Source organism: Aulonocara stuartgranti (assembly GCF_965226115.1).
Source record: "Aulonocara stuartgranti genome assembly, chromosome: 7".
Classification (NCBI taxonomy): domain Eukaryota; kingdom Metazoa; phylum Chordata; class Actinopteri; order Cichliformes; family Cichlidae; genus Aulonocara; species Aulonocara stuartgranti.
The window spans coordinates 54554206-54581645 of NC_138945.1; the positions used below are offsets into that span (position 1 = coordinate 54554206).

At 40.1% G+C, this 27440-nt stretch overlaps 1 protein-coding gene across 12 annotated transcripts in view; it reads right to left on the reverse strand.

Annotated features, from left to right (window-relative positions):
- The window catches only part of tjp1b (tight junction protein 1b), a 73486-nt gene that overhangs the window by 27487 nt on the left and 18559 nt on the right, over positions 1 to 27440 (reverse strand). For 8 of the 12 annotated variants that reach the window (XM_082539281.1, XM_082539277.1, XM_082539279.1 and 5 more), the window contains one exon: positions 25180 to 25321. In XM_082539281.1, coding sequence (XP_082395407.1) covers positions 25180 to 25321 — 142 coding nt within the window. Of the gene's footprint in view, positions 1 to 2612; positions 2708 to 13504; positions 13689 to 13716; positions 13824 to 13843; positions 14364 to 25179; positions 25322 to 27440 lie in introns of those variants that run through there. The other 4 variants (XM_082539286.1, XM_082539287.1, XM_082539288.1 and 1 more) reach the window with 4 other exon arrangements.

Here is a 27440-nt window from a genome sequence, read left to right on the forward strand (position 1 = left end):
GGTTCCTCTAAACTGTAGGAGGTAAATTTAAAAAAAAAGGAAATAAAGACAGGGCCAAATCAATTCATAAAGTTCATAAAGTTTTGTGGCTCAAATGAGCACTACTATTTTTTGCCATAAGATCTAAACAGTGAACTAGTGACTTTATATTTGTCAAAAACAAATATGTTCATTTCCTGTTCCAAAAATGTCCAAAACATTTCTTTTAAGTAAACACAAAGTAAGGTATGTTGTTTTCAGTGAAATGAGCATAGGTTGCTGTAAAGTTGCACCAACATCCCGTGACTGATGACTTTCAGTGCCATAATGTGTACACCCTTTACAGCCACAATTTGGTGCCAAGAGAGGCTTCATGCCTCAAGCTAAAGCCAGGCCTGGCAGCCGCTCCACAGTGAGACACACCATGTTGGTTGGGTCATGCTTGGGGGATTACAACTAGGCAACATGGGAGCCAGCACTACAACACAGATGGACTTTAATGCAGATGGAGAACGGAGAGGAAAGCTCTGCTCAAAGAGGACTGTGTCAAATCAATGCACAAATGGTAAAACAACGCAATCATCAATGAGCCCACTGGGCTTTTTATTCCTCTGCAGAACAAACTATTATAGCATGTCCATAAAATACTGCTCTGCCAGCAGTCTTTCAAGCTTTTAATTTCCACTTGTAAATCAATTACAGAATGCTACTAACAATTATTGTCATTACTGATCATAGCTCATCTTCCTGATTACTCCTTCAGCTGCTCTATAAACCAAAAACCGTGACCAACCTAGTTTCCAAACAAACAGATGACGTTCAGATTTAAGAAGCTAAATCTAGCTTTCTTGCTCAAAAGATATTTTTAAAAAGGCACATGTGTATTTTGCAAGTTGAGGGGCAAATGGCTTCTTGTTACAGGTACTATCTGTATGCCAGTGGCAATAAAACTGAGCAATAACAAACTTACATATACTTGTGTGCCCCGGAGGTCCTCTCTGAAGTCAGCGAAACAGTAAATTTTGTCTACTTGGCAAATACTAGCAGACAGTTTGGCAGGGAGCTGTGACAATTCTTGTCACTTTCAAATAAAGGGCCTGCAACTAATCAAATGTGCAGCTACAAACCTGACTTGCAATGATTATGAAAACAATATAATTAACATAAAAATAGTGCTCTAGTTTTGTTTTGCGTCACTGAATCGAGCAGACCCCTCTCCTTTTACAGCGGTGACCTTCAACCCTCCCCTAAAAGCAAAAACCTCCCTCCCTGCCAGGCTGTAGCAGGTTTGGTTAAGCTTGAGCCAAGATAACAAAGAGAGAGCCTGAAGGAAAACTAAAGAGGTAAACCAAATGGATACACTTTTTGTTTTAAAGAGTTTAGCAAAACACACGATAAGCCTAACTATGTTCTCTAAATTGTTTCAAACAATCAGGATGATAATATTTATTTTACCATAATCAAACAGCCCTGCTTAAAAAAACGCAACTCTCTGCGTAAAAAAAGCAAATGATATTTTGTTATAACTGAGGCAACATTGTGCGATTTTGTGCTGAAGTATGGTTTAGGGGTGAGGCAGAGACTTATTCAATTCTGACCGCTCTGGGACCAGAGTAGCTAAAAATAGCTCTCATTAATTCTACTGTTGTGGTGCTGCAACAGAGTGATTTAGGGGGGGAACCTTGCAGCATAAACACTGAGGAACATTTAATAGGTTCTTGTTGTAGTAAATGCCACAAATCGACCAAAACAAATGATAAAATACTGCAAAGAAAATACATCCACTCTCTCTTTGTACTGCCTATTTATTGTATTTCTTTGTAAGGTCTGAGGGAAAAAAAGAGACTTTGATCGTTCTCACAAATCTGTTTCAGTGCCAGTGTGATGAAAATGTGACTATTCATATTTCAAGAGTAGTAATGAGTCGAAACAAATAAAATATGATAATTAAAGGTTTACAGGTGGCTGAAAGCAATAATTCACAATTATTTTTGTTCACATGCATCAGCACATGATTAGCAGCAATAAAGCCAAATGAAGCCAAGTCTGCTGCAAGCTTAAATATTCAATCCTAGCAATAAACATACTGCTGAGTTAAAACAATTCTTTCCCTTTTGCTTCTCTCCAAGACAGTTTTCAAATTACACTGCAGCCAAAGACAAGAAAACAACAACATGAATACACAACACTGTGGCTGCTGGCAATGAATCAACAAAGTAGAATAAGATGATTGATCACTTCAGCAATTGAAATCGATGTACTGGGGAGTGCTGACAACTGCTAAAACTCTCCTGCCGGGGAGAGCATAGCCCAATGCTAATGAGAGCCCATGCCTTAGTGCCAGTCAAGGGTTCCCCTGAGAGACAAGTGACACTTTACACATACAACATGGAAAGACACCGTACTGCGGATCTCTACCTGAGGGAACACAGTGGCAGAGATGCAGGAGAGCGATACGAAGGTCAAGAGAAGAAACCCAGAAGACTGATAGAAAAGTTAATCCGCAGCCATGAAGCACATGTATTATCTAAAGGAAACTGTGAAACTCCCTTTCCTTCAATTTTACTCCTTTCATCTATTTGCTGCATAAGTATTCAGATAACACTGATGCATAGAAGATTAGAGGTACTTACATGAATTCATCCTGCTCACTACAGAGGACACAGAGAAAAGCGTCTCCAACTCCAACTACTCCCCAGTAAATCCAGCAGGAGATTCCTGCAGACGCACATCAGCAGCCTCAGTGCATGACTGCACCAATCAGTGCTACGAGGAACACTGCCCCCACCTTCCTCTTTCCTTCTGTTAGATTTGAAACCACAGAAATTACGACCACAGGTGAGGGGTTATAAAACACACTCCGCAGCTACACCCTAACGTTTCCTCTGGCCCGTGAGGGTCTGTGTCCTCTACCAACATCTTCCTTCTGAATGTATCCTTCCCTCTAACTCTATCCTTACACACTCAGGGGATCGAAACAAATCCCCTCCAGCTTGGCAGCGATCTGTGTGGGATCTGCAGTTCCGCTACAGCATGGGACTCCTCTGTACTAGTGAACATCCATCCGCAGTGTAAACTGCTGTATCGGACTTAACCCTTGAGCTGCCGTTAAATCGGAGCAGAATCCACCAATTCGCACAGCATGTGGGATATTACAAACCACCTCCTGCTTTTCTCAGGTGTGCTGCATTACATGCATAAATTATGCTAAACGTGTTAATGAAATCCCACAGAAGATTGGCTGTTCTGTTAGCTTCATGGTCAGTATTCACAGATTCCATGATTACAGCAAAAACACAACCACCTTTAAATCTGACACTCATATAATCTTTGGGTAAAATTAACAGATTGATGACACTGCACATGAAATGAAAAGACCCACACAGGGAAATACAAGAGGCAGGCAAAGCAACAAAAACCTAACATGTTAAGTAAAATGTTCAATCAGGAACATCTAACAGCTAAAATATCATTGTGTTTTGTTTGTTGTCACTTTTGTAGCACTGGTTCAGACTGCTCTAACTGCAACTGTAGCTTCAGTCAGGGACATTATATAACCAACTATATTGCGCTTTAGCTATAATTTCAAACATGAAAACATACTCCATGCTTATCATAAAAACATCACCAGTTAGTCTGTTTAGGCAAGGGAGCATGTGCTGTGCATGGTCACAGCTACTCCCTAGCGATATGACTGGGAAATGAATATCAACGAGCGTGCTGAAACTGAACTTCCAAGAATGCAACCTCTGCAGTGCAGGTATCTCCACTGTTGGCATTTAACTTGCATATGAGCGCATTTCAGATGAGTGCAAATGTGAACAATATTAAATGACTGACATTTTAATGTCTAACAGTAACAATGTACAAAATCAGTGCATTCAATCAGCTACCAGCTGCTTTCAGTCAGCCGTATACTATAGGGCATTTTTTACTAAGCCCAAGCATCTTTAAGATTAAAAATAAGACATCTGGGAATAAGAAACACAAACTAATGTGTTTGTTTCTTTTTTTTGTTTGGTTTCACATACCTATTATTGTTATAATTAACTGAACTATTATCTTACCCATGACATCTAACTATGTACAAATCTGTGAAGGTACTTCGTGCTCTTTGCTGTAGAGACAGTAAAAAAAATCTATTAAAGAGAAAAAGGGAATTATGTGGAGCTGCAGTTTGCGTTTTCACCATCCAACCACTGGATCGCCCCCTGTGGAGACATTTATGTGCCTCTTTGAAGCACAATCCAGTGTTTGTGGTCCACATATAATCAAGCAGCCTTTAGAGGACACTGTAAGACACCATAAGGGTGCTTGCGTTTATTTCAGTAGTCAAGTCATTTTACACTGTTTTGATTTGAATGCTTCCTGTCGCAAGGACAATCTGCATGGTTGCACAAACATATGAATTCATCCCAAGGCAACTTCAGTCATCTGCACTATATGCCAACCACCCAGCCACCTACACACACACCAAGTCTGTGGAGAGCTGCTGTCTCCTTCGCCACCAATAAGAAAAGAGCAGTCATCAAGGAATGGAATGGCGTTACCCTTCACTTTACAGCAGCATCAAAAACTACTGTACTTCTACTGTATTACAGGCTGAAGTAGCAGCATTTTATTCTGCACTTCATCCTTCACAACGACATCAGCTACCCACATAAAGCTCTGGGTACCTTTTTGGACATTAAACTATAAACCATCCACTCAACCTCATGCACTTAAACCTCCTTTACTGCCTGTCACAGAGTGCTCATTACTTCTAAAATTTCTGACATTTATTGAGACAGTCACTACAGACTGCTATAAGGGCATCATTTGCATACCCAATCTTTACACTGGCCCCTTTGAGCATGTTCGGCAGCAGTGACCACTGACACAGATGCACTGTGCATCCAGACAAAGTAAATGGATGACTCATCTGAGAATGGCTTACCATTGTGTTTTTACACATTTGGTAGAGGAAGTGGAGCATAATATGCACCACAATAAAAAAAAATATATGAACAAACACACCAACTATTACAACAAGAGTTTTTCAGCCTCTCATATTGTAAAACAGCATTGACCAAGCATTCAAATTTAAATTTGAAATTCAAATTTAAATAGACTAATAAACAAAAAAAGCAGCAGATTTTCACAAGTATGCAAGGACATGAGCTCACAGCTTACTAAGGCCATGTGGGACATGAAATCCCACTCATCAGTCAGGATAATGATAAAGCTGGACAAGCCTGACAGACACCCAGTCACCGGCGGGGAAGGGGGGAAGAGTTAAATTTACATCCCTCTCAGCTGAACCTGAGAGTGGTGACAGATTCCACACATAGTTTGCTCTCTCCACTAGCTCCTGCCTCCAAATTAATTATTTCCACATCAAACTAAAAAGGAATGTAAAGAACCTGAGCAGCAATCATCTTCTTTAAACAATGTGTAGCTACATACAGCAAAACACACATCTAAAAGGTCAAAAAAATGGGGTCCAGAAATGCTTTAAATGTCACTCTGTGTGCATATTTATCATGTAAAGATTTTAAAAAATTTCTTTTAAAATGTTTAAATATTTGGCATAACCTGAGTGAGATACTGAGCTACAGAACCGCCAGTTCCCTTATTTAAATGAACTACAGCTCTATTTCCAGTAACTTGAACTCATATTTACAGCATATTAACTTCTGCAGCAGTTTCTGTTTGAACGTTAGAAACTTGAGCTGTACGTTCACAGTTCACATTAAATACCACAGTTATTGCTTTTACTAAAACTGGTGCTGGAAAACATTGCAAACCATAAAAGAATACAGATCATTTAATTGCTTTTAGTCTGTGCTTGGATTTCTATTAAAGTGCATCCTGGCCTCAGATTACAACTATATCTTTAGCTTTCTACTCTTTAGGTTCCCTTAGTAACAACACATTTCAAATTCAAAATAGTACACGATCCTACCTTGAAGAGGTGATGTTTGGGCATAAAGACTGAATGTGAAACTACACGAAAGGCCAAAGTTCTTTTGGGTTTCTCAGCCTGAAATGAATGCAGTCTGCAGGCAAATCTTATTTAATGTGCTAAGCGTCAAGACTAGCAGTCAACACTGCAATTAACATGTTTCCAGATTAGTGTTTAGACAGTATGATAATTAGCTGTTATTAGAGCCTTGGCTGCCACATTGCTGCTGTCATAAGTGCCCAACACTCCTCTTCTTGTACACATTCATCAGATGAGACAAGACATGTGTTGCTTCTTCACTTTATCTGTTTTCTGCACCCTCTCGCACAACACATGGCAAAAACCCAGCACATGTGGTGTAGTAAATAATGGACAACAGAGTGAGTTGACTGGATGACTTGCCTCAGTATATGTAATAATCGTTTTGTAAGTTAAATGCCAATCTGCATTAAGTGATGTCTAACCCTAACCTTTCCAAAATATTTTCCTTTATAAATTACTGATATGTCCATCACTTTTTAAATTAAGATAGCAAACATTTAATTGAAAGTCATGCAGTTATGGGAGACATTAGCATTTACTGGGATGACTCCAAGATCTAATGTTTAATCAGTTTTCTTTTTTCCCCCAAGTTTTCCCATGAACCCCTGGGCAAATATTTACCTCTTTAGAGTTAGTACCATGGATGCTATTGCCATAGATGCTGATCAGGTGCGTTTTTAGACGATTTCTGCTAAAATCAGATATAGCCGTTTTTAGTAAAAATAACAATTTTTTTTTTTCTGAAGAAAGAATTTGAATACGTATATTCCTATTGGCTATGTCCCATTAACTATAACAACATAATTTAAAAGTTTTGATACTCACTCACGTGGATGGAGGCTTAATGTGAGCTAAGACCATTTGCAGGCCCCACAGCACCAGTTAGTGATGCTAACCAGAGCCCGAGAGTGTCCTGAGCACATAAGAGCAGGAAATCTGGTCCTGAACTCAATCATCCCAGTGGAAGTTATCAGTGCCCCACACAGAGCACACAAGAAGGCAGGAATGTGCTGATAAGCTGAGCCACTGACCTGCCCCCACCTCCTCTTCATCACAGTGATTGAAATGAGGACAGCAGAGCCAAAGAAAAACAGCAATGATAAGGGAGGTTTCTACAGTATAAGAAAAAGGAGGTTCACGCCAAAATGAAACTGATGAAAGAGTTTCCAAGCCTATTCGTCCTGATAATTCCACATCCCCTTCACACCGGGATTTATGACAGCCTTGATTTACACAAGCTAGCCTCTGTGTAACTGAAACTACAACCACAACGTAAACATGCCATATGACCAGACAGAGGGCAAATGTATTATGAGAACATAGATTTCAATGACATATTGTTAAAACATGTTTGCTAGGAAGTCTAAATTTGGCCACAGATCAAAGCAATGACCTTTTCATGTCCAACACACCCATTGATCTACTAACACTGTCTCCAAAATGTAGTCCAAGGGTGAGGTAGTACATAAGAAACAAAATACCATCATTTATAGCTTGATCTACAGAATGCTAACTCAAAAGCCTTAAACACATGCAATATTAGATACTTCCAAACTATGCTTTGTTGTGAAAACAGTCGTTCAAATAAATAATGATATTTTTTTTTAAAAAATGGACAAAAACCACGAGTGAATTATAGTAAATTAGCAAAAACCTGCCCCGTGGCAAGTTCCTGCCAGGCCTGTGGTGCTTGTTCAGTTTGTTCATGTATTAAGGCACAAACACGTATGTTAAGTCAACATGTTACTCTTTTTGTCTTCATTATATCACTCTACACAGTCAAATAGTAAATGCCAAACAAATGCATGATAAATATATTAATTTATTTTTGTTCTTTGCAAGCAACATTTTCATTGTGTAAGAATTACAGTAACTATTGGTGTCACTGTTTGATGTACACTTATTTACAGATATGCATGACGACACAGTTAAATGATCCAAAAGTGCCATTGCATTAAAAATTGTTTATCATCATGTATTTGCAAACAACAACTTACGAACAGTTAATGCAGCTGTTCGTTCTGAAATAAGCTACCGCAAATAGTATTTATAATATGTATAGACTTAATTGTTATAAAATAATTCCCAAAAGCTATATAGATGTTGATAATCCTAGATAGAAAGTTTCATCCACATTGCTTAACGTGTCTAGGAGTTAGGAAACAGACACGTACATACACTGTAATCCTTATAGTACGATACACTAACATGTTGGGACAGATGTAAGCACAGATGTTACAGTAGAGCAGGGCGATATGGCCAAAAATATTTATCACGATATATATTTGAAAATTTGCGATAACGATATAACTGACGATATAATTGATGCGAGACAAAATACAACTCCACAACATTACTAGCGCAAAAAGACAACCTTCCATTTATTTTCACTTAAACAAGAAGCTGGTTTTTATGTACATTAAAGCTTTATAAAAATGTAACAGTGCAAATGCAAATTCCTTGCTGAAAGTTTAACCAAAAGGCATTTCCAGTAGAAATGGGCTGACATATCCTGAGCATAACCATGTATAATATCCACTGAAGTTAAAAAGAGGTGCTTTGCAACATTAAACTGCAGTGTGCAGTACGCATTTTTCGGACCATAAGGTGCACGGGATTATAAGGCACATTAAGTGAAACAAAGCAGTCAGATAAATCAAACTTTATTAAACTCATTCTTCTTGCTTCCTCCACTTCTGTACCATTGATTCATTAATGTTGAATTCTCTGGCAGCTGCTCTATTCCCATGTTGCTGCAGTATATTGATGACTAACCTCGTATTGTGGATGGATTATCTCAGTTGTTCTCCTGACTGAAGTTTGGTCCGTTTACAGCATCCTGCCATGCGATTGCATTTGTCTCTAACCATGAAGAACCTTCACGTTAACTTTTATAAGTGGAAAAGTGTTAGTGTTCGTCCTCCAGCTTCACTGTTTATGTTATGCTAATATAGCTGTGTCGCTAGCGATCACGTAGCACATCATTATATACCAGCTAGCCCAACTTCAGTAACCCTACAAACGTCACTGCTGTTTAGTTTCCTGTCTTCATTTATGTTGGAAGTGATAGCAGAGCTGTACGTTTGATTTTTTTTCAGAAATCTCTCAGTCAGAACATGCAATATCATGCTTAGGTAACTAGCGAAACTAGCGAGCTAACTTCCGCTAGCTTCCTGCTAACTTCTAACTCCGTTAAATGTAATAACTTTTGTTTTCATGGATGCCTGGAAGTTAAACTTTATAGTTACACCTGGTAAAGCAGCAATGCTGATCGTTTTATTAAAGATGAAAGAATTTAGACAGTTTTTAACGCTCAGTGATGCTGCAGTGTTCGTTTGACCTGAAGCATACGGAGTTTAGGACCCAGATTACTCCCAGATTTAAGAGCATCTTAGTCCGACAAATATGACAATAACAACGGCCGCTTGCATGTTCTGCAAAAAAATGTGCTTTGTTGTGTATCTGACGGACAAACACCAAACCAGTTCCACATCATGGAAGTTGCACCATTTTTACAAACCAATTCTGGTTCATCTGTTTCACTCAACAATCGGCCATGTGCGTATGAAAACAAAGGCACTGCGCATGCGCGTTTTACTCCCATTCTATTGCGATATTTCATTTTCCTATCGTTGCCTAACATTACCGTGAACGGTATAATATGGCCCAGCCCTATGTTACAGTTCTTCAAAATAGCACAGGCTAACTCATTAATTCCCCTCTTTGTTATTCTAGTGGCCCCTGAGGCTATCACTAGCACTGAAATGCAAACTATTTACAGTGTAACACATTGGGTAAATCAGCGGGAACACTTCTCACGCACTTGCACTTACACAGAACGTATATCGAGATATGAAACTCATTGTTTGCAATGCCTTATTAGCACAGTCAGCATCACAGCTTATGAGACTATGGTGCATATTTATGTATCATCTTTGCAGTAACTTGATAATTACTAGGGACCTTCCCAGTGATTCATTTCCTGGCTGACTAAAAATGTGGTGGGAAAAAATACCCTTGACTCATCTAAAGTTGGCAAAACAGTCAAAGCTGAGGTGATTTTAAGCTAGGCATAGTCCAAAAATACTGCATTTTTATTGAAGAACCATTTATGAGTATCAATCACATTTGGAGCTGCAACGAGTATTTCGAATAATTCGATTATAAAAAAATTATATATAAAAAAAAAAGTTCTCGATGCTTTGTCTCTGAAGCGCCATGTCACCATGGAAACGCGAAAGCGAGCATCTCTCCCATGTTTGCGACTGAAAACAGACCAGCAATACAAACGTATTTAGGATTAGCGTGTGAATAAAAAGTCTGACCACATTAAGTCCACACAGCTTCCAGCTTTAAACAGAAACACTGACAACAGCAGCAGTGATGATGACTTTAACATGGAAACAGAGTCTGTTTACACACCGCGAAGAGCAAAGAGGCGGAGCCGTTACTGAGACGTGAAAGAAAGCGGCGTGTTTCTAGCGTCCAAACAGCAGCGCTGTTCCCGTAATCATTATTAAAACCTTTACTGGGATAAACGAGCGGGAGTCCTTCATCAAAGCACGTGATCAACAAACTCAGACGTGAAGAAAAACAGACTTTGTAGCTGCTCCATCCACCGCAGTTTGTTTTACACAGCGAAAAGTCTGCAGTAAGCCTCCAGAAGTTATTAAAATCTGCAGATTAACTGTTAACTTAGTCTGATGGCACCTTTAAATTATACAGCTTACTGAAGGCTGACGGCAGCCATCCTATTGTACATGGAAACGAAAATGGGCGAGTCGAAAACGGGCATGGCAATACTAGACCATATTTATTTCAAGATTTTTTCAGAAACATTTTTCGGATTCAAAGTGAGATAATATAAAATACTGTCTCAATTAAATTGCATTGATATATTCAAAAATGAAAACTTTTTTTTTCCCACAAACCAATAAAAATGTATATGGGCCAGTAAAACTGAGCCACTGACGTGCGGGATTTTAGGTTGGACACTGAGACGTTAATATTAATTAACGTCTACACCATCATAACATCTTGTTTTAAGCAGCGCAGAAACATTGCATCAAAGCACAGGGCAAACTTCAGAGTGCTGATATGCTGGCGTCTATTCATTGCACCCACCCCATTCTCCTTTAAAGGCTAACAGACACAAACTCACTGATTCACTTCCACAGACAGAAACCCATGTACAGGAACTCACAAAGCCTTCCAAGAACACAGAGTAAAGATTAATTGAATTTTTTATTCTTATTATTTTATTATTATATCATTACTGAAATAATCGCTAGCTGCAGCCCTAATCACATTTCTCAGTTTCTTTTAAAAGCCATTAAAATGTGTGGCATATTGCAGTGTGCACAAAATTGCACATGCATTGTCATATTATTTGCTAAATGTGGCTAACATTAGCAGCGGCAGCACCAGCAGATTTGGAGGTTGGCACTGAATCCAGTTACCTACAGTCCAAATTGGATGGGGTAAAAGCCAGTATATTCAGCCACAGCCTAAAAACATATTTTCATTTTAAATATTGGAAAAGTCACACTTAATTTACGATAAGACATCTACCTTCATTTTCAGGTATCTAGTTTGTACAATACATTTCCAGTAAATTAATAAACAATGGCTCTGTTTTCTCCTTGTTAATGTAGCTTTGACTTGTGTCTGCATATACATAAGCCTAAAAATGTAAATTGGTATCAGCACCCAACAATCAGGACTGGGCTCTAATCAAACATTTTCAGCCATTGTTTTCCAGCATCCTTAATTTAAACACATTCTTTATCATCTACACGGAGGCCATCCACTTTGATATCCTTTATAAGAAAGCAATCTGTGTGCATAGTCCTATCTGCAAAACCAAGGTTTATAGGTGCAGCATGTATAAACACATGGCATAAATACAGTAATTCAGTCTCATTAGTATGTCTGTTGTCACCACCAAACAGATAAGCCCCTAATTCCAGCCAGTTTCTATAAATACACAGGATTACAAAGCTGCAGTCAGTCAAATTTAACTTAAGTAGGCAAAATATCAGATGCGCTTGTCCTTCCTTCCAAAACCGCAATGACTCAGATGATGGTTGCTCTCATGACAGCTCAGGGCAACATGATTTACAAACCAACATGTATGTCTGCCCTTGGGTTGATATTTTCTTCTTCACAGTAACATGTTTGCCAGAGTTGCTGCCTGTACAGCTCTGTGTTCTGATCTGTTTTTCAGCAGGGAAAGAAAGACGCAAACTGGATTGTGCAATGAAACATCTGAAGGGTAACCACAAACAACATCTGTAGTACGACTCTCCCACTTCATTTGACAAATCTATTTTCCTTCCCAGCTGCAGATTCATCTAGTGTTACTATCACAATGCCAGTCGCCAGCATTTACACATTTTAGTCGCACGCACAAGGGAGTTCAAGATGAAGATGTGCGTCAATGAATCACAAAACTTCCAGTAAAATATGCAGTAATTATATATGTGATAGGGTAAAAAAAATCACTGTAATTGTTAAATAGCATTCAGTGCTAAAGTCATAGACTGTATTAACAAAAACAACACAAGTGAAATGCATGACAGGACCACTGCTATATTTTTCCAAAAAACATAACAGAACTTCATACACATTTAATACCTGGCATCTTGGCCGGAAGTGACGCTTAGACATCTCACAATCTTCTTTTGTATTCAAAACAAGATTGTGAGATATAAGGAACCACCAGAAAGAGGTGGTTGATTGTTTTCCTCTGCAGCTAAACTGACTTAGGAATCCCTTAAGAAGCTTTTGGAAGGATAAGGTAAAGAAATTAGAGTCAATACAGGATATTTCGATTACTAAAATCCCGGATAACATCAAGTCAGAATCTGAAGCTCACATCTTCATTGTTATCTCTTATTTCTACACGTCCTAACATGCTAGTGTCTTCTGTACATAAATTAAATAGGTTACAGCACATGTGAAAACGAGATAAGTGATAATAACATGCAAAAAAAAAAACTTACATCAATCAATACTAAACAGGTGAACACTGGTGCCTTCAGTTCATGTTAGCAGCTGTCCATTGGTTAGTATGGAAACTAACAATGAAAGTTAGCCTGCATGCGCCATACCAAACAGTCGTTTATCCCCACCAAAGACCCCACACACACAAGCACACACATAGCTGGTATTATTATGACATGTTTAAAATGTAACGACAGCGGGGCAGGCGAGCAGGTAGTCCAGTGCCACTAACCTAATCCCAGCTAGGGACCTAACTACTTTCCCAAAAATCCCACTTCGTTTTTTGTTTTTTACTAACGGAACATCAGTACAAGGTGAGACAGCGCACCACCTCCCCCTTTAATTTACAAAGAGGAAGAAAAAAAAACCATGTCATATTTCTAGCAGCTGACTTCATATTACCACTCCCTCCTTGCGTCCTGCACCCTGACACTAAATCTTGTGCCCCTTTTATACCCTCTTGGTCAAATCAGCCCCCTAGCTGGCCGACATTTTGTTCCAGCAGCTAGGCTAGCTACTCCCAGCTAATCTTACCTGGACGCACTTAATAACCCGTCCGCTCGATGACAGCTCTAACGCAAGGCATTCTGTAGCTTATTCTGACCGTTTATGCATGCCCCACATAAAATACGTTAATGAACCTCGTTATTGGCCATTTCAAATAGGAGATACGTTAGCGTGGCAACTTGCTAACCCCTTAGCATAGCGCGCAGATGCAGTTGGTAGTAGTGAGGTAGCTAAGTTACCTCGGCTTGCACCGTTATCGTTCGCCTGTACCCGCAGGGGGACACATCTAGTCAACTCCTACGGCTGCAAAGAAAAACACGCTCCCCAACAACGCACTTGAGGAAAAAAATCAAGATAACCATTCACCTTCGTGAAAGCAATGGTCCTCTCGGCGTGCTTGTTAAAATCTCACATAAAAGGAAAGGGGTCTCTCTGGTGTGGCTCCAGAGCAGCAGCAGCCGCCGCACTGCAATGGCAGGCAGTGGATGAAGCCTGCCCCCCCCCCTGCGCTCACACTTCGGCTCCCTGCTCCGCCGCGGCGACAGTGACAGGTTCGCCTGGAAGAAACCATTCCGGTTTATCCGCGGGGGGAGAGGAGGAGGAGGAGAGCAGGGATGCAGAGCAGAGAGGCTGCCCACAGCAGGAGCAGCAGCAGTGATATCCAGCAACACGAAGCGCCATTCCAGCGCGTCGTTGAAGATGGAGAAAACACGCCGAAGACGCTTTATCAGATTGCGGTGAACATATCATTATCCAGTTTTAGGACCCGAGTAATTAAGGCGACTGTTATTTTGTCATCGATTAATAAATATCAATGTAATTAGATATTCCTGAAGTGGACCGTCGACGATTGTTAATGTTTTTTCATGTAACTTGTTATAATTACACTTTTTAAATTTATTATTAGCCTATACGTTAGATAAACTAAATCTGGTTTAAATTAATGCATTGGTTGCGAGAAGCCTTTTAAATTTCACATTAGGTGAACATGTTTATTGACTAACAGCGGACACTTATTGCTTGGGTTGTTTTAAATTATCATTATTTTAATCTAAATAATAACACAAGTTTAGGCAGCAGATCAGCGCATGGTCAAATAAATTAGAAAAAGCAGGTAAATTTTCATTTTATTTAGGTTAACAAATTTTCTGTTGTCAATAAAAAGCTTGTGAGTGTGTAGTCAGTCATAAATAACCCCCAGAACGGCAATTCGCTAAAAACTTATTAACTTTGAAGTTAATATTTGTCTTGACCACCAAACTGCCCTTTTCCCCCCTTTTTCCAGGTAATATGCTTTGCACTAAACCAAATTGTCTGCCCTCTTTTCCTCATATTGTGCAAAAAGGTAAAGTACAGAGAGGTATTTTTGTGTGAGGATGACAGGGCTATTGGCAGTGTTTGCATTCATACTTTTAAAAGTGTAGTTTTAAAATAGTATTTTTTGCTTTTTTGCCAACATAATGAAAGTATTTTTAAAACACAGCTCATTCAAATGCTGCAGTACTCGCTAGTGTCAAAACTAAGACACTCCAAGATTTTTTTTTAAAGCAAACAACATTTGTAAACATTTAACACAAAGCTAGAACACATATTCATTAGTTACAGACACAGAACCTCAAGCTCTATATAATCTCACTAAAAAAATAGCAGAACTTAACAGTAATTCAAAAGATTGACTTTAACAAATCTGTAGGGTTCACTAAGTGTCCTTTAAAGGCATCAGTGCTGGACAAGGACAGGACGCTTTATCCCACATGCCTTTCTCCACATGTGTGAATAGATGCCTTCCTTATGTTGCTCTGAATGCAAACTGTGTCACCAAGAAATGTATTTAGCTATTACTTTTAACAACCTCAAACGTAAACTTTTTTATAGGAAAAGCTGAGGTAGGTTACTTAAGTTGTAACTACATGGTGCAGAAAGCCATTTAAAATGCAGAGGATAGAATTAAAATCCAGCCTACAGTCACGATGCTCAATACTCCTTCCCATGGGGGCATACAGATTTAATCAATATACAGCTGAATGTAAATTGTGCACTGCACCAAACTCCACTCTTAAGACTCTATCGCATGCACTTTAGTTTGTTAGCGTTTCCACAAGTAACTAATTCCCTGCAGCGCCGTCCGTTGTGTATTTTATCACTTTGAGAATGTGTGACCGTTCTTGTCACCTCTACCTCTGGCACTAATGAACGCAGGAGAAGATAGGGCCTGAATATAATGCTGGAGGAGAACAGAGGTCCTGCAATGTAGCTGACGTAAGGAGATCGCTGCAGATTTCATTGGAGGATCAGAAGGAGAAGGGGGAGGTGAGGGGCATCTTGAATGGAAGAATGTGTGTTGGCCAAGGTCATAAGAATTAGATAAACAAAGGCAGGCACAGATGTCGTGTGGAAAAGCAAAGTGTAATGAGCAGCAGTTGTAACTTACAACTTTTCTGTGCTTATATTGTGATAACAGCAAAAACTTTTGCAGTAATTGAGAGTGTGATGTGTATCTGGAGGATGAGACTCATCATTGTAAGTTCTTGTCACACATTACAATGTTCAAAGTTTGTAAGCAGAAAAAATCAAACCATACTTGTAATGCATGTCCTGTTTTGCCATCTGCGTCTGTGAATTGAAGTAGCTTTGATGTGAGCTCATGCCTCTTAATGTATTTCTGCAGAAGCCCTTGACGTACCCTCTGTTATTGCTACAAGAGTGTTTGCATCACTGACTTCAACAGCACAGAGGGAGTTTCACACGCTGTGCAACAGAATAATGCAGCGTCTTCTCCCCCCCCCCCATCAGTGCATCTAAAAACACAGACAGGATCCAAAGCAAGTATGACCAGAGTAGGAACGAATCACACGAGTGGAAAAGCAAATTAGAAATTCACAGCAGGCTGGCTTTTAGAGTGCACTGCCCCTGACGGCACGTGAGTCACCTCTCGGTTGTACAGGTCAGGAAAACAGCCGACTAAGCAAAGGCTGGCGTGGCCATCTATGTGCTTTAATGACCACAGCTATCAAATGACATGACAGAAGTTAAACATAGCACTGCAGCAGAGGAAAATAAATGCATTTGTCCAATAGCTACGTGGAATAATATATGATATTCCATGACTCCATGTTGCCAAAGCTGCAAGATGATACGCAAAACTTGGTTTCTTATCTTGTTACCCAGTGGCTGGTTTTACAAATTGGAGTACATCAGTGTAATCCCATAACGGAGTGAGCTGGCTACTGTACAGTGGCTTGTGTTTCTGCGATTTCTGTGTTGTCCTCTGTCAGCATCACTGACCTCTAGCATGAGAAAGCATCCCACTGACGTGACAGCCAAGCCATTAATTCAGGACAGAAAGGTTTTCAGAGGGCCGTGACGTTATGAAGCGCGGCACATAGACGCCATCATTCGTGATCTCACGAGTAGGAGGCATCTTGTAAAGTCAACAGGTAAGAAAAGCACCCATCAAACAGCGTTTTATAGATGAATGAAGTGTGACCTCTGTAAAGCATGTAGAGCGGTAAAATCCAGCTGAAGGCTCTAGGAGACACGATGTTGCTGCTGGTACCTGGATTAGAAGCTCATTTTACAGTTTGTGATTGCATCATCAGTTATAATATATATATTTAACCTGGAGTGTAATATTCAGTTCCTGCATCCAAATATAGATAGCATTTATGATGATAATCATGCAGCTGTTTGCTGTTTAACCTTTTGAGTACTGCGCTTTTATGTAAGGCACAGCTAATGATTCACTTTTGTCTTTGTGGTTTGCTTCCTTTGAATGCAATTAATAATTTATTTATTTTTATTATCACATGAATTGCCAAATGGCTGCTTTGAAATGTGCTTTTGCTGCAAAGGAGCAGCTAAATTGTCACCGTATATCTGTGGAGAATTTGACTTTTGCACCATCCGTATTATTGCACCGGATCAAAAATGCTATCCCAGAAAATACTCTATTACATAAGTGTCTTTTTTAAATTTCCACTTTAAACACAGGTAGCCTGTTTAATAAACTGGTGCAAGCATTCTGATCTAGAGTTAGTGCAAAATAAGGAATGACACAAACACCATCTGACACCATGGATGTTCAGGATGTGATTGAGAAAGGACAAATCTGGATTTACTGATTCGTGCTTTTTAAAAGCTAAAATCATGTTCAGGAGGGAGGAAACACATATTTTCCAAGATTCCCCAAATGAACCTATAATCTGTGTCTCATTTTCCCACCAACGGCTGAGAGCTCAGACATATCAGGTGACATGAAACGGCCTCACATCCCCGGCCTGCGGATCATGTGACAACAGTCTACCACAGCATCCAAATCCTCTGGATCAAACGACATCATGTACACCGGCAAAGAAGCAATCACCTAAGTATGTTTATCCCAGGAGGGAGCATGAATGCTAATAAAGATGAACAATTCCAATCAGTTAATGTGGATGCGCGTTATGATAGAGAGGTTTTTCACTAGTAAGGTGGGGGGGCTAAATTGTTTTGCCTTTGAGCAAATGCAAAAGTTAACCATGAAGCTGAATTCCTCGAGGGGGAATTAAAGATTTTAGATGACCAGTTTTGGTTCCGCAGAGTGCTGAATGGCACCAATGTGTTGATTTTCAGCGTGCATTAAGAGGAACTGCTGAAATCCTGTGATCTAAGGCCTAACCACCTACACACCGTGTGACCCAGGATGTGAAATATCACTTAAGGCTTAAATTTATGAGGTGGCTGCTTCTTATTCCCCATCATCAAGAACTTTAAATTATTTTGGATTCATAAGCGGCTGTCTATCCTTGGCTTGCTCCAAAGAGAAAAACCTTGCTCGGGATGATAGTAAAGCAATTAGAGGCCTAGGTGGACTGTAATCAGATGGTCCCTTTGGACCAGACCGAAGGGGTATTTTGGAGGGCAGTTGATAGGGGTAACAGAGACAGGAAGAAAAAGGGAGAAAAATCACCCAGGTGTAATTTACCGCACTGCGGAAATAAGCCAGACCATGCTATAAATCTCCACTTCTCATTTCTACTAGAAAATAATTTTTACTAAAGTGCAGGTTAAGTCACTGGCAGATCCCATGAGAAAAAGATAAATCAGGGCATAGAGTGCATGGTTGAAGGTGTCCCCCCTAATGCAATAAATTAAAAAAAGCATGGAGTTAAACAATTCTGTATCATCGGCTTCAGCAATCAACTCTACCACTTCCTGTGGCTGCACAGTTCATTTATTGTCGCGATCATTTGTATCGTAACATTAGTGCCTATGTAAAAGCTAAACCCAACATCCAACCCCCCTTTTTTTCTCTATTGTGTCAGCTGTGCCAAAAAAAAAAAAAAAAAAAAGAGAGAGCATGTGTCACTCTGTTCCTGTGCATTTAAGTAGTAAAACTCTGCCCTCTGCAGGCTTTCAGCAGAACACTTTATCTGTCTTGAACCTGGCTATGTCAAGCCTCGCAAGAAGAAATCTATATGAAGAATTATTCATGATGGAGTGAACACAAGCAGGAGGAGAGTGGATCTGCGTGATTGCAGGCCCATGTTGGCGGGTGATGCACGCGCGATCTAATGGAGGGAGACGCATGAAGGAGCTGCGGCTGTTCGGGTTTGCCGTGATGGGATGCTCCTGAGCCTAAACAGCATATGGTGCCTCCCTGGGCATCAACACACATCCTACATGTACAGAAACATGGCAGGCTGCAAGAAGCACACAGACGCACCGCTTACACAGCGAGTGCGCACACATCTAACTACACAAAAAATACAAACACACACTGCTATCTGTCATGTAGAAATATAAATCAGTAAAGTAAAACCTTACATTTAACATGATGTGACATGTTAAACCTTACAGTACTTGAAGCTAGGGGTGCACTGATATATTGGCGTTGTTATTGGCTGATGTTGTCCTTGTTGCCTGACATCAACATATCGACTTCCTTCAAAGACAGAATTAAATGTCAATAATGTCCATCTGGACTGGATCGTCATTCACCTGAATTTGTATGATCTGATACTATCAACGAGTATGTTGCTTGATGTAAACACCTAATGAGTAAAGGGAAAAGCTCACAATATAGCATTATCACAATGGAAGGTTATTATTTAGACAATAAAACAGCAGCTATTTGTGATAATCACTTACTGATGTCCATTTCATTTTAGAAAATAATCACACCGTTGCTGGAACTAGTTTCTTAAAAGTTTAAAACCTCTGTTTCTCTCAGGAGAGAGACTCGGTGTATTTGGACTAAATAAAACCATCAGATGTTGAAAAAACTGTCATCCTTTTCAATAATTATTTACTTATCATAATAAATCATTCTGAACCCTTTTCAATAAGCAATGCAATGACTCATCTGTGGATATGATTAGTATCACATTTTCCTCTGAGGTGTTTGCTGGGAAATGCAACATATATATTTGCTGCCTGTAAAATGTATTTGCTTCCAGAAAACCAGCATGCGCTCATGTCATGATAATCAATCAGCGGACATTGTAATCTACGGCGCGTCCACAACCCTCGTGATTGATTAAGTTGTCTCGGCGCAGCCTCCTCACTCTTCCATTCTTCATGCCTGACTTGCCCACCATGGCCACCATTTTGATTCATACCAACATTACATCATCCTGCTGGGCGTCCTTCACTTGACCATACCCTCAGGTCCTCAACATGAACTTTGAGTCCTCCTTGAAAATCAGCCAACATCGTAATGAGGGTCTTTTATTGTGGCGGTAATAGATTGGGGCTGTATTTTTACAACAGGAAATGTGCATGTGTGTGAGATGTTGGTGTAGTGCAACATTTTCAGTAAACCTCAGCTGCACACAGGACCCGCTGCCCAGGTCTCGCACCCCCTATCATAAATCAAGTGGAAAAGTCAATAGAGTTGTTGGAATTTATGTGAGTTTGAGTCTTCTCTTTTGAGATGATTTGTTGTAGATGAGGGACTAGAGTACAACAATTCAGAGGCACAATTTATTTTCCTCAAATTGTCCACTGACAAGCAAGGACTCTGGACAAGAGGAAATCGCAAATGCTGACAGAAACAGAAGCGTTACATAAACATGCAATAACTAGTTAATTAGGGGTCAAAATGCACAATTTTTTGTGAATTAGCAAATGCTACAAAGCACCGTGCAGTGTCATCATAGAGCCTTAACTGACCCCACCAGATGTCCTAACCGAGGACACATAGATAGTCCTTGTTCTCGGGTCACACCCCCAAGACACGTCCTCAACATCTGCCATTCCCACCGCACAGCATTTGGGATCACACACATCAGCAGCATCACACATGGTCCGCTCAAGCTCAGTGTCACATATAAGCCCCCTGAATCACCTCCAACCACCCCTCAAGTGCTTATCACCAACAGGACATAAAAATCATCCATTTGACTGTTCTTACATAACAGACCTGCCTCATGTAGAGGAAATCAGTTGCTCCAATCCCAGTTCTTCCCCCATGACCCCCCTTACTCATCCCTGCTCCTCCTTCCATTGTGTTAGTCGTGATAAATCTCCTGCACCCACCCCCTATGCACTGTTCATCCCTCCTTTCCACAGCTCTTGTTGTGCGTCCCGCTCAGGTGCGGCCCTCCGCTCCCGCTCTTCCATTCCTTCATCGCATGGGAACAATCTCCTGGTAACAGGCCCTGAATATGCAGATTGGTTAATTCAGCTGCAGTTGCTCTCTCTGTAAATGCATCTGCAGCACTTTCCTAAGACTGAGCAGTGAATAAATGCTTACGCTGGGGCTTTTTAGGTGGTAGTTGGGGGGGGGGGGAGTGCCTGTGTCCATGGCAGATTGCAGCCAAGGATGGGATTTTGAGAGTGGAATAAGGCAAGCAGAACTAATAAGAGATTAGGCTTTGACCGGTGCAAACCTCGGGCACAGGTAGTGACTGATCCTGATCAGTTAAGGAGTAATTAATTTAATTGTGCTCTTTATCATGGCTTAGCTGCATCTCCTCCCTGCTGATGCAGTTATAGCTTCTCTCTGCAGCTCACCTGGTTATAGCCTTTGCAGCAAACATTCCTTTAACATTTTCCAAAACAGCTGAGAGAGCAGGAAAAACACTGCATTAAAAACACATCTTCTCCCAAAATCAACGCACACACGAAAACAGCAAGCCCAGTTGCACCAAGGCTACACGGCCTTTTTCTGCTCGTCTGTAAAAGACGTTTGATGTAACATAGCGCACGCAAAGAGCCACACATTCAGGAACAAAATACATCAAGCAATGTATTTTTTTAGAGCACCGGAGTCAAAGATATTAGAAGTGTAAATGATAACGAAAATGGGATTTTGTGCTCCACTGTGTGCAACACTGCTTTGCAAAGTTAGTGTCACTCGTGAACATGGAAAAATAACTCCTGCCATACACAAAGGCACTGGGTGCATAAAAAGACTGTAGTTAACCCCCCTTCTCCATCTCTGTTGTGCTTTCTGCAGCCTTGGCACTAAAATCTGATTCAAGCTTTCTGTGAACAAGTGCACTGCTTGCCAATACAAATGACAGCGGGAGTGGGCCACGCGCCAAAGTCCTCCCCTGACTATCAAGAGAGAAAAGCAATCAAAAGAAGCAATCAATATAAACAAAGTCTTAACTACTATTGATTATTTAGCTCCACACTGATGGGCAATGATAGTTATGGACCTGAATTCATACACTCAGTTGATTAATATCTTTACCCATGTGTTGAATCAGCCAAACAGGCAAAAGTTTTTACATTATTTTTTAATTTTTGGGGGGTGGGATTGTATAAAATGAATGCACATCATCCAGAGGCTCAGTGGCAGTGTTGTGTCTGGTGTGACATGCCAGCGGGATGTAATGGAAACTGTTCCTCAGCTCAGCATCCTGCGGTGTCATCACTCACTGTAAGGCGGACCGTTACTTCCATCAGCTGCATTTGAGTTTGGGCAAGTCAGCAAGTTTTCCTCTATTGCACACGCAGCCCATGCTAAAGAAATATACCCTGGAAAGGCCCAGGATCCCTTAGCTGAGCTCTCAGTCTCTGGTGAGGTAGTGGCCACTCAGGCTGTTTCAAGTATCCTCTCTGAGCGGTAGGTCATAAAGACAAATGACAGCACGGTGTATGACTTACAGAGCGTGATAGGAAACGAGAATGCAGAAACGCCACACTGCTTTTTTTATTCCAATGAAAGCTTAGGTTGGTTATGCATGGCTCAAAATCAAGGCCACCACTAATCTGTCAATTACAGCCTAAAAGCCTCCACCATATCACCGCCAGGTTTGCTGGATGGGAACTGAATGTTGATTTTGTAATTACTTTTCAAATGTAGGTCTTTTGTTTAGTCAGTCATGACAATTCTTTCCTTTTTTTTGTCAGTGCAGACAATGACTGATATGCGCCGCTAAACTCACTGTGCAGGAGGGTTTTCGCTGCTTTTAGCCACGTTAATTAAATGGCTTTAGGGATAAAAAAAAAAATATCAGCCTGTCACTCAATTGATCCGCCACTTACACTGAAGCATTTCAAGTATTGGATGGATTGCGCTTATGCTGAATCCTACAATAGTGACTTCAGGCCAACAGTTTCTCCTTTTATTGAAATAAAAGTATCTTTGCTACTACTTTATGGATTTATACAAAGGCAAATTTAATGCAGATATCCCATGATCACCAGGGGATAAATAAGGATAAATCCTTTTTTTTTTTCTCATAATGCTCCGACTTTTACTCTCATGCCACCATGAGGTCGTGATTTATGGTTTTGGGCAAAATACTTCAGCAATTACAGGATTGATTGCTGTGAAATTCAGTTCAGATGGATTGCAGCAACACCGGGGATCCTCTTTCATATAACGCCATCCTCAAGTCAAACAGCTCCCAGTATGTGGTTTATCACAAATACCTGCAAAACTGATAACAAATCCATGAACCCGAACTGTGCTATATGCTGCTATTTGCTTACTGAAGCTAAAAATAAGCTCTCAAAATACACTTAATAGTATTTAAAAGCATTTTATGTGATTATAACTTGTTTAAAAGAAATTACAACACTTCAAAAGAAACTACATATATACCCCAGAGGCAATAAAAACTCATGTTCTCAAGGGCTGGTATTATTTTTTTCTACCAATCCTTGTATTAATAATTAAACCTGCTGAGAGGTTTTCCTTTAATGAGATGGAACAATTGAGCAGAATTCCTAGTCAGGTCGCCGAGCTGTCAACGCGATACTGCTCCCCTGAGGCTGAGGCCCTCCAGCAGTCTACTGCTGTGTCTGTGAATGCGTGCGTTACAACTGTGTTTGCTTTGATTTGCGCACATTAGAGCCGCTCTCCTCCTTGTTATGCCTCATGTATCAGAAAGCGCTTTGCAAAGAGCACGTCATGATAACTTAAAGCGACTTTACGGATTTGAAAGGAAAAATGTGACAGGTTTTACTTTGAGCATTTAGGAACAGTTTGGTGGATTCAACAATTGAGACACCTGCGCTCTGAATATAAAAAGAGTGTTTTGTGTATGTGTGTCTCTGTGTGTGGCTTGATCCTAAAACATAATCTAACCGTTTTTATATATTTTGGATCATATAAACCTCAAATATTCATCAGCATCCTGAACTTTATTTTAAACTTTAGAGCAGATTTTAAATGTCACTGTGAGAAAATGTGTCTTTTATGCAGGTCGGTCGGCTTAGTTAAGCATAAAGACTGGAAACGGAACGACATGGAGCCTGACTGTGTCCGGCAAACATCAACATGTTTTATCTCGTTATATAACCACTAATACACCTCAAGTATGAAATTACCCCACAGAATCGCAGCATTTTTACACGTCAGTTATGCTGAGGATTAAATAAATGTCAGGCATTTGTTTCACCTCTCTTTGCAGTCTAACTAGCTTGCAGTGATATTTTCATATTTATGAGTACGCTTTAATAAGCTATAAAAAATAGCGTTTTTCCTCAACAGTGTTATACCATTTATTTAATATCTTGATAATACTGACAGCTACTACTATACAATCTAATATGATGCAGTACTTTTTCTTTTGAAGCCAAACTTGAATCTCAAGCTGCCTCCACTCCATCTGTACATGGATGATGACACGAATACTGAGAAACTGTTCAGCTTTTCAATTTCAGCAGTCTTTCAAGATAACTGTAGAAACCCTGGAATAATGGTATGATGACAAATACACTGCTTACTCATCCCATCACGGAACAATTTCAAGAATATTATAGTCATCTGTCAGTGCACAGTGTAGTTTCCGCTAATCTAACTCTCATCAGCACCCAAGAATATAAGAAATATTCAACTTTAATTAAAGGGTTGCATTGTAAAGCTCCTGTAATCCGGTTATAAATCAGCTATTTGATATTCATGGAATACAAATCTCAGCTGAAGGATTTCTCTTTTTCTATTATTACCTTTCTTCTTGCTGCTTTGAAATGATCTAATGTAACTATTTATTTATGTTATTGTCAAGCTTTGTATGTGGGAATGTTGGAGAACCGCAGAACTGATGTGAATTTTACAGGTCGTGTGTCTTTACCAGGGACAAACAGGTCCTGATTGGCCTGCCTTACAGGGGCAAATGTTTAGAGATTTAAATAACTTCTTTCTTTAGTTGGCACGTTATTGGAATTGCAATTTTTCTGTGTTTCTGTTTTTTCTGGCTTCTTGGAAATGTGTATTTATGATAAAAAAAATCATCACTTTGGCATCCAGTGCATTTACTTACATTAGAATCAAGGAGGTCAATGCTGTCCAAGCTCTTGCTCCTATGAATGCGGCCCTTGATGCGGCGGAGTGATGGCTTGCCCTGACTGGTGCTCACGGAGGAGGCTGCTGTGCCGGAGCCCGCGGTAGGACTGGGGTGTATCCTGAGGTGAGCAGAGAGGGAGCAGGAGGAGTAGGGAGGAAAACAACAACACCACATCAGGGCAAATAAGCTCATGCATATTTTTAATACAGCAGGAGAAAGTGCCACGAGTGAGACTAAAGAAGACGAGGAAGCAGGCTTTAGTGATGTTTCTGCCTTTCAAAATGCCACAGCCCCCCTACAGGATAAAATGGCATTTAAAGAAATATATAATTGGATTTAATTTTACAGAGGCACTGTAGGGAAGCACCGCAGCTTCGAACACAGAAGGCCAGTGCTGCTCCGCAGGCCATGGCAGCCAAACTACAGCTGGGTTGTGGTGAGATGTGGGGAGGAGACACACTGGGCTGACCTGTCACCAATACTCTCATGAAATGTTGTACCCATCGCAAATGACATACTTAAGCAGCGTCGCTGGAGCCCTGCTGACCACATTAAAACCCTCTGCCTCTCCTTCCTTTTGTTTCTTAATTGCTGTGTAAATCACTATAATCACCAAAAAATTAATCAGCCCCAATGGGGGGTGAATAAAGCAGTCACATCTACCTCCTTTAAGCCTTACTGTATGTTACTTTAGCTGAACTTTCTAATAGGGCACAATAGTTGTGCTTATACATTATACATACAAGCCTTAAAAAAATAAAGATTATTGATTAGTGGTTTGTAACAAATTACTAATGTTTAAATATCCAGTGAGCGGAAGTTCTCAGGGTGAAAATGTCTTGTTGTCAAAGGGTTCAGAGGGGAGCTTTAAACTCACAGGAAGCCACTATTAACTCAAATAACCACTTGTTACAACCAAGGTATGCAGAAGAGCATCTCTGAATTCCCAACATGTCAAACCTTGAAGCAGATAGGTTAAAGCAGCAGAATACCACACCAGATGCCACTTCTGTCAGGCCAAGAACAGGAAAAGCGGACAATGGAAGGCTGGAAAAACTGTTGCCTGGTCAGATGAGTCTTGATTTTCTCTGTGACATTCAGATGGCAGGGGAAGATTTTGACATAAATAACATGAAAGCATGGATTCATCCCACCTTGTATCAGTGGTTCAGGCTGCTGGCGGTGGTGTAATGGTGTGGGGGATATTTTCTTGGCACATTTTGGTTCCCTCATTACCAAATGAGCTTTGTTTAAACACTACAGCCTGGAAATACCTGGTTACTCGTGACAGTGAGTTCACTGAAATCAAATGGCCTCCATAGTCACCAGATCGAAGTGTAATAGAGGTTGCTTTGCGATGTCAGTTTGCCAAATCATGCAGCAACTGGAGTTTTAACCGTCAGTAACCTAGCTGTATGTATTACATTTTCCTATTGTTAACTGTAAAGTTAATCCTCTACAAATCTCATCTATAAATGATTAGTAAATAGGTTATTAAGCGTTCATAAACCAGTTCAAACGTTAATTTGTGACTTCATATATATTTTTTAGCAAGAGTTCAAAAATATGACTGATGTTTCTTAACGACAAAAAAATGTTTTAAATGTGTTTTAAATTTCTCAAATTTGTATATTTATGCCTTTCAGTAATGTATTTCTATATCAACGCAGTTTCAAAGGTGCTGTGATCATTATTGTCACATGCGTTGTTTCGCTCTTCTGTTTAAAATACAATGAAAATGTTAAAAAAGTCAAAACGATATACTAGGGCAATCCATACATGACTGGTTTACTCTTTAGAACTTTTTAAAAATCAGCAGTGGATGTTGCTACATAATTTTGTCCGTACTGAATTAATTCAGTGTAGAAAAAGTTTCTCATGAATATAAAAAGCTCATGAAGCATAGTGTAGCTCAAATTGGCGCTATTGTTACTGCCTCTTCTCTTCTCTGAGTCACTCCTAATGAGGATTTAGATAACACAATATTCAATGAGGTAAAATCCCCTCTATACAGTGCAGCTCAGAGAAAACAGATATCCATTAGCGAGCTCAACAGCAAGCCCGAGGAGCTCCCGAGGTTTGGAGGCTCAGCAGAGACGTTACGGGAGAGAGGCGCGGACAAAAATGGGAGGGAAGAGAACATCACCAACCACTTTCTACCTGCATTCATTCAATTATTGCTTGAAGCATACTAAGGGGCTTACTGGAAACGCTACTGTGAACCATTCAACAGTACG